The 8330-nt window shown below is 47.4% G+C and overlaps 1 protein-coding gene across 1 annotated transcript; it reads left to right on the top strand.

Annotated features, from left to right (window-relative positions):
• The first annotated feature begins 389 nt into the window (after positions 1 to 389).
• CYSLTR1 (cysteinyl leukotriene receptor 1) lies at positions 390 to 4696 on the top strand. The gene has a single exon (XM_075161923.1). The coding sequence runs from the start codon at positions 1434 to 1436 to the stop codon at positions 2469 to 2471; it is 1038 nt and encodes a 345-aa protein (XP_075018024.1). The 5' UTR covers positions 390 to 1433; the 3' UTR covers positions 2472 to 4696.
• Positions 4697 to 8330: the final 3634 nt, after the last annotated feature.

Genomic DNA, 8330 nt, shown 5'->3' with positions numbered 1-8330 from the left:
TCATGGATGAAAATACATACCATTTAACATCAGTTTTGAGCACATACGTAGTGTGGGTTCTCAGTTGCTCTTGTCCCAGCTGTTGCTTTCATCACTGGTTTTGTTCAAGTCCTGTTATTTCAGTCTGTGTGTACCCTGCAGTTCTGACTGTCGCGGTTTTACATGGTCTCAGACTGCAAGTGAGATTCTGTGTCTGAACCATTAGAAATTGAAAATAAATGAGAAAAATATGTAAGTGCATGTTTTCCTCTTACTTTACTTTAGGACAACCCAAATTAAGAGTGTCATGCCTCACTGCACTCAAATGAATAGCAAAAGGAAATCATAAAACTTCACGAAAGACTGGCTGAGCAGATCCAAAACCCTCCCTGGCTGTAGAGTCTGCTCTGGAGGGCTCCAGACCTGTTAATGTAAATCCAAGCAAGGTGCAAAACCAAGCCTAAGAAGAAACCCTTTGCTAGGGAGTGACCTCGGTAGCGCAGATGTCTCCAGACCAAGAGGTCTGTCCTCCGAGACACGAGCCTCCCTGCAGCTTCCCGCTCCGCCTGCCGGGTGTTGCAGCAACGTCTCTGCCCAGGCAGTGCCAGGGAAAGCGGAGCCCTGCAGCATCCTCTGTGCTACAGTGATCCTTCCCCTTCATCAGATATGATAGGCGATATCTTTTCCAAAGCTGGTAATTACATGTATGTATTAGCATAGCAAGTTTAAAAAATGGTGCTGCCTGTGAGTAGAGGAGAGCAAATGCAGAATTTGGGGAGCTGACAAATGTCTGGTCGTGCACTGAGCAGCCTCTGGCTTGGAATCGTCTTCCACCTTCTGTGCAAAGGATCTGGGGTTTTTTAATTTTTTTTTTTTTTTTTTAACTGGAGAAAGGCTTGTTTGACCACATCCTTTGCTGTTTCAGAAACCTTCTTGCGGTGACCTGTCCTTGCGCGGGCAGGCGTGGAGGTGGAGCACAGGGAGACAGCCATTTGCCGGTGATGCGGAGCGGCGGGACTGAACTGTCATTAGGGACCAAATCTGGTCTTTCTGTTTTAAATTGCATAGTGCTATTGCCACCTGCATTATTTCTCTCTGCTGTTTTAATGAGTAGCTATGGTAGTTTGCAGGGAGTTAGAGCTTTTTGGTAACTCAGCGGAAGAAGGATGCTGCCAGTACTGAGGACTTATGAAAACGTGACTCTCACCTTTACCTCACCAGTTGTTGGTACCAGGTTAAGAAAGGTGCTGGTAGTGGGTAGTTATAATAACACAGATCTGCACAGATCCACGTCCCCTCCTAGCTGTTCTCTCCTGTACGAGAGACATGATAGGTTTTTCCTCCTTTTTAACAATCACATTTGATTTTCGTGTGCTGCTTTACATAACTCAGAGTTTTTCATCCTTAGGCCTGACATTCATCGCCCGACGGAATCGGTGCCTCAGCCAGGCAACATGCCGGCGCTGTTCGATAACCTGTCCTGCCATCACTCCATCGACGACTTCCGAAACCGAGTCTACTCCACGCTCTACTCCATGATCAGCATTATGGGCTTTGTCGGCAACGGCGTTGTGCTGTACGTCCTCATAAGAACATACCGGCAGAAGACAGCCTTCCAGGTGTACATGCTGAACCTCGCCGTGTCCGATTTCCTCTGCGTGTGCACCCTGCCCCTGCGTGTCATCTACTACGTCCACAAAGGGAACTGGTTCTTCAGTGACTTCCTATGCAGGGTCAGTTCCTACGCGCTGTACGTCAACCTGTACTGCAGCATTTTTTTCATGACTGCAATGAGTTTCTTCCGTTGCATAGCCATCGTTTTTCCAGTCCAGAACATCAATTTGGTAACGGAGAAGAAGGCAAAATTTGTCTGCATCGGCATCTGGATTTTTGTCACCCTGACAAGCGCTCCCTTTCTGCGAAACGGGACGTACCAACATGGCAACAAGACCAAGTGCTTCGAACCCCCAGAAGACTCTCAGAAGACAAATCTAGTCGTGATCCTGGATTTTATTGCCCTATTTGTGGGTTTCATTTTTCCCTTTATTGTCATAACTATCTGCTACACCATGATCATAAGGACCTTACTGAAAAATTCCCTGAAGAAGAACCAGACTAACCGCAAGAGAGCGGTCTGGATGATCATCATCGTGACAGCCACCTTCTTGGTCAGCTTCACCCCGTACCACATTCTGCGTACGGTCCACCTCCACGTTCTGCGGCTGAAGAACGCCAGCTGCGAGGATGCCATATACCTACAGAAATCGGTCGTGGTAACGCTCCCCTTGGCAGCTTCCAACTGCTGCTTTGACCCACTTCTCTATTTCTTCTCAGGGGGCAACTTTCGGAAGAGACTTACCACGTTTAGGAAGGCTTCTTCCTCCAGCTTAACGCAAGCCTTCAGGAAAAAGTTCTCTGTAAAAGAGAAGGATGAGGAACCCTTTGGAGAAAGCCATAGGTGGAATGGAAAGGCAGCCGTGGCCCCTTCATAAGGGGGCTAGACCTTCCCCTAAGATCTCAGATGGGCAATGGAGATCTCGGAACTCTTCCAGAAGGTATGATGGAGGCTTGCAAGCCTTCGTCGCAATTAGATATGTAATAATAAGGGTGGACGGTCCCTGATTTATGCTACTCGGTGGTACAGCCGCCGCCGAGGATGGCCAGCCCCTTCCCCAGGAGCACTGCTTGGACATGCACAGCCACTTAGCATGGAGCAGCCACCGCCAGCACCAGAAAACTGTTGGTCTAATGATAAACTCGCATAAACAAACTCTTCAAAGCCTGTATTTGGGCATTTGCTTCATTTCAAAACTCTACAGAGCGTTAATTCTCCGAGTCAGTGGGAAATGTAAACACAGCATTTGCTGTACGTGGCACTCGGGGAGCTGCTGACAAATAAAGAGGGCAGAGTTTTCACTGAATCTTCAAACAGCCACTAGATTATTTACACAGCAGAGGTCAGGGTAATTCCTGCCCTGCTCCCAGCTGCTTCTGGTTTGGATTTCAGTTTTCAACCTAATTATGTGTGTTAAGACTTGCAGGGTTGGTGCCTGGGTTTGCAAATCCGGGAGCTCAGGCTTGAGCCCCTCTCCCACCCTGAACGAGCAGCTCTTTGGACACGCTCTCTTTGGACACGCTCTCTGCCAGCATTTTCTGAATTTCTAGAAAATCTTGTCTCTGGGAGCCGTTTTAAAATTGCAGTATCCTAGTGTGCATTTGAAACTTATTTCAATGGGACGGGTCCTCTAAGTGATGGCTGCGAGATCTGGATTATCACTCCAGTTCTTTAGGAGGTTTTACGTAAAAGTAGAGCTCTGGGTGCCGAGAGTCCAGTGAGGGATCAGGCCTGCCCATCTGAACTATTCACCAATTTAAAAAAAAAAAAAAAAAATTAATGCAGAAGTTCTTTTTAAAAATAGCTATATATGATATTTGGTCCTGTTCGAGAGCGTTCCCCTTGCTCACACCTTGCAGAACCCTTGGACAGATCTCTGGAGGTCAAGAGTCTGATGAGTCCAGATGAGAGATGGGTGAATCTTATTTTGCGTACAGTATGATGAAAAACCAGATTGGGCTATGTTTCTTATGTAAAAAAAAACCAACACAAACTTCAAAATCTTGGACAGAAGGAAACATTCCTGTGCGTTTCCAGTGAACCCATGGAAAAGTAGCGCTGCCTGCCTTTTGCTGGAGCAAAGCCCAGCCCGACACGCGTGATACATCAAGACAGAAATAGAAATTCTTGTAGGATTAAGACTCTCAGTTGGAAAAGTAGTTGATAAATGAATAGCAAATATGTTTTGAGATGGTATTTATGAAGCTACTTGATGTTATCTTAAAAAAAAAACAAAACAGTTTTAATACTGTAGAATAAGAGTGAGCAAAAGGAGTTTGGCTTGGGGCAGGCGTCTGCTTGAGGAATTACCTTTACAGATAACAGAGGAGTGTAAGTTCACTCTTTACACCACAGTCTGCGTATCCCTGGGTCAGCAAAAGGCACTTAAAAAAGCAAATTCACCTGCAGAACAATTCAAGGATGTGAACTTTCAACAAGATCTAAAAGCCCTTTAGATAATTTTAAGGATCTGTAAATGGAAGAGGACTGGAAGGTGTTCGTGCAGAGGAGCGTTACAGGTCCCCTAAACCCCAGGAGGGCAGAGCTCATGGCTCGATGATACAACTGTAGGCCGCTTTGAGAAAGCGTGGGCACGAGGGAGCTGGCTAAAGCTTCTTTTCAAGGGTTAGCATTAAGTGTTATAGCTGCCTCCCCAAGCATTAAAGGCGTTGTGCAACTGTAAACAGAAATCATCATGGAAGACTGAGTTTCAGAATATGTAGAAATAATATTGGCATATTCCCAAATTTTAAAATATTGTACAGTAAAGCTATATATATGTATTGCAAAGCATTTTTATTGTACCAGAGTATTTTTTCCTTTTTATCTTTTTTTTTTTGATGAGACAATGGTTATGGCAAGAGAAGTGGCACTGGTTTTTGTGCAATAGGAAAGACTATTTAAAAAAAGATTGCTGTAAATTAAATGAAAATGTTAAATTGTAACCATTACTGTTTTCTGTGTCTTATTTTAAAGTCTCTGCATACAGATTCTTCTTCCCTACAATGCATTTTTACCTACACACAGCACTCGAGCGTAATATTCACATAATAATCATTTATAATCATATAATAAAAACTTAGTCAAAGCAGCACAGAAGTTGCTGAGGGCAGCCTGGAGCGGGCTGAGGCATTGGGGGACTCGCTGCCCGAACTCTCGGAGCTGGCGTTTGGTGTGGGGACCTGTCGGAGCCAAGCCACTTCTGATGGCAGCTGAGGTCTCGGTAGGTCTTGCAGAGGTGGAGCACCCCAACAAATAGCGGCTGGGACCTCGGTAAATCTGTATTTATGGATAGAAAATGCTTGTAAGACACTTGGCGGGAAGTGATGCTTTTGGTAAGGACAATGCCTTGTGTGGGCACGTATCAAACACGGGCTCCTGCATGGAAAAGTACGCCGAGAATGATATTTTCTACTTACGTTTTCCAAAAATACATGCAGGATTTGCAACGTTATTTAGTTATAAAACTCCATCCTGTACTGGTGAGGAGGGAGCTTTGCCGTCGGCTCGGCAGAAGTTGGGTTTCGCTCCGGGCAGCTCTGCCCAGCTCCAGGTGAGCGGCAAGGGGGGTTGTCCCCTGCCTGCCTTTGCCCTGTGGCACACAGGAAAGGGCCACCCTGGCAGCGAATGCTGATCAGGTTTGGCTCAGGAATAGGGACCTGGAGAGAAATACGTGCCAAGAAACGGGACCCGTTACCCTCATGAGGTGAGGTAGAAATCGCGGCGTTTGTATGGGCTGTAAAAAAGACGGGGGTGGGGAAGCGGGACGAAGTGCCGTCCTGGGACAGTGCCTGTGGCAGAAATGCCTAAAAAAGGAAAGTGAGGTGTTCAGTTTCTTGCCTGAAACTGGACTTTTTTCTGCTGCATATGCTGCAATTTATGGTACAATGGTGTCCCCTAGTGCCGAGTTATTCCTGGAGCAGCTGCCTGTTGCCTAATGAGGTTTCTACTGTCTTTTTTAGGTAGTCCAGCCTCAGCTCCTCCCCGTAACGCTGTCCTGTTTCCTCCGGTGTTGGTGGCACTCGTTTCCCCCTCTCCCACCCCTGCCTCCGTTTTATTTCATAATCTTTGGGTTTTCCCTCTCTACCACCTTCTTGTTTTTTCCTGTTTTCCTGGAGGGATGCTCAGGCTGGGAAGGAGCCAGCCACGGAAGGGGGTCCACCCATCCCCACATGGCCACTGGTCCCCGCATGGGGACCCCGGCCTCGGCGCTGGCGGCGAGCAGGGTCCCTCCTCCTGCCCCGGGCTCCAACAGCACCGTCCACCTTGCCTAAAAAATGCTGTTTCTCTGTTGAATGCCTGTCCCGGCATGGAGCTTGGACCTGCAAAGCTTTCACTGGAAGCTGATGGTAACTACAGCCCTTTGGCGTTGCATCATCGTGACAGACGTCCCATCGTTTTGGCCTTCGTTTGTCTGGGAAGGTTATTTCTGATAAAAGCCAGTATAGCTCTGGAAGAAACCAGCACCCAGGACGAGCTCCTCACTGTGCCCATGTGGCAATACCATGGTCTTGCTTGTCTCCTACCAAAAGAAAAGAAGTGGTCCCCACCGCCGGCTGCCTTCGCACGGACACTGCCCTGCTCTGAGGAGTCCCTCGGGTCCTCGGGAGGGGAACCCAGCGCCAACACGGCACACGGCAGCCACAAATATCCCAACCGAGGAGGAGGAGGAATCACCATGCGGCTGTCAGTGCTGGAGAGACGGGCTATGCCTTGTTCTAGCCCTTCACTTGCACACTGCCTGATCTGGCAAACAGTAATTATCTCTGGGTTAATGCAAGGAAGTTCAGTGGGTAAATTAGACATCGGTGTTCCGTATCATTTCTGTTTGCTCAAAGACGGGAAAATAACTGGAGCATCATAAATGCTCCCAACCAGCTGCCGTGTCGTTGCTGACTGTCACTTGCTGTGCACATCGCCAGTCCTAAGCACTCAAAAACCTTGAGTCAAGCCTTCCAAATCATCGCTTAATACTGTTTTGGATCTCTCTCTCTGCTGTTCAGTGCCTGTGCCTGAGGGAGCAAGCAGGTAACATCTTCAGGCTTCGCTCTGCAACCTCCACAACTAGAAATACACTTTTTTCCCCCGAAGCAAACCAAGAGTGGAAACTTCTGCTCTAGACGTCTGATTTTAGCCAGCGTAAGTCAAGCCATGAAGAAAGTCTACTTAGGGCTAGTGTGTCTGCATTACAACCCTTTTAAATTACACGTGGGGCTCAGACAGTGTGGTAAGTGTATTCTATACACTAAAGCATGCACTGGTTAATAGTATATTGAATGTAAAAAATAAGTGCTTTAACCTACTCTTCTCGCTGTTGGGTTTTACGACTGCGGAGGTGCTGTACGCCCCGAGCAGCATTCAGAGCCTGATGCCTCACCAGGCAGAGAACAAGTGATGCTTCAAGGCGGACCGTGCCGGCTCCCCGCAACAGCCCTTGCCGGGGCAGGGGGTTCGCTCCCGTACGGAGGGGAAAAAAGGCCGATCCCAGCTGAAGCCCATAGCGTGTAATAGTACGTACAACCTGCAGGTGTGAGCATGAGCAAGGGCTGAGGCCGGGAGGAGACACCGATTCCTTAGTCCCCTTTCATACTTTCAGTACACAAACCATACGTACAAGGCTATAATACAGATATTGTGGTTTCTGTTTTTAAAAAAAATGGGGAGATCCAGCCCTCTCGCCAGTGGGTTGAATAGGTGCCACCAGAGCATGAAATGGAGCAAAACCATTAAATATAAGAGAGAGAAATCTGCATTATGTATGGATTGAGACAGTAATCTTTTTCGGGCTGGGGGATTACAGCGTAACAGATAGCCATGCAAATTCCTTAATGGGAAGACGTGGCACGGAGTTTCCCTTAACAAACAAGAAATCCTGGTCTAGCAGATGCCCAGGACACAGTGCCTCCCAGATAGACTAACACCTCTCCCCTTTACCTCTTGGAGGAAGGGTTTCAGGAGAAACGTCTGTGCAGGCAGAAAGAACCATATGGGCGCTGTTTTGTCTTCGTAGCAGGCTAAAATGTGGTTTTATTTGTGCTCATTTTCAGAGAGGGTCCAAAGCAGCCACCTGCTGCCAGAAGCTAACCACAAACTAGATTTCTGTTTGCAAAAATAAAACAATCTTTCTGTTTCCAAGAGAACAGTACGAACCTTGGTTTCCAATAAATCCTGGCCTTGACTGCTCTGCACTCCTTTTCAGAGCTGCTCCATACGAGCGCATCGCAGCCTGCCCTTCCTCGGCCACGCTGCCGGGGCAGGCGCTGCACAGAGGGTTTTCAAGCAGGACCCTCTCTCACTCGTAGCTTTTCTCAACGTTCTTCTTCAGCAACAGTAAAATTGTCTGACCCTGGTGCAGGGAGAAGAGGGGACTCTCTGATTTCTCTTAGGCTGCGTGCCCCCCAACCCGGTCAGTCAGAATTGCTGGTTACTTCTGGAAATGGTAAGTTTTGGGGGAGTTTTCTCCCCACGTGCGTGTATATGCTTGAACACACTACAAATCACAGAAGATAAAGTCATATTTCTAATAGCCAGTGGCATGTCTATCTCGTTTATAAGCCTTCAGTGGTCTTTTTTCCTCAGGCTGTAAAAATATTTCCTTTTTTGACACTTGTGATACTGTAGCAAGTTGTCGTTTGGGTTTTTTAACTCCACACTGGTTTTGCCTGCTATGGGGCCAAATTCCAATGCCACAGGCTGGGAAATTCAGAAATTACACATAGGACGTAACCACCCTTAT

The sequence above is a fragment of the Calonectris borealis genome, chromosome 13 (assembly GCF_964195595.1).
Source record: "Calonectris borealis chromosome 13, bCalBor7.hap1.2, whole genome shotgun sequence".
In the NCBI taxonomy this organism is placed as follows: domain Eukaryota; kingdom Metazoa; phylum Chordata; class Aves; order Procellariiformes; family Procellariidae; genus Calonectris; species Calonectris borealis.
The sequence above is the reverse complement of the archived record's forward strand: the minus strand, read 5'-3'. Positions and strand labels throughout refer to the sequence as shown.

Excerpts from the sequence above, each read along its gene's own strand:
- CYSLTR1 (XM_075161923.1), top strand. The coding sequence starts at position 1,434 with ATGCCGGCGCTGTTCGATAACCTGTCCTGCCATCACTCCATCGACGAC.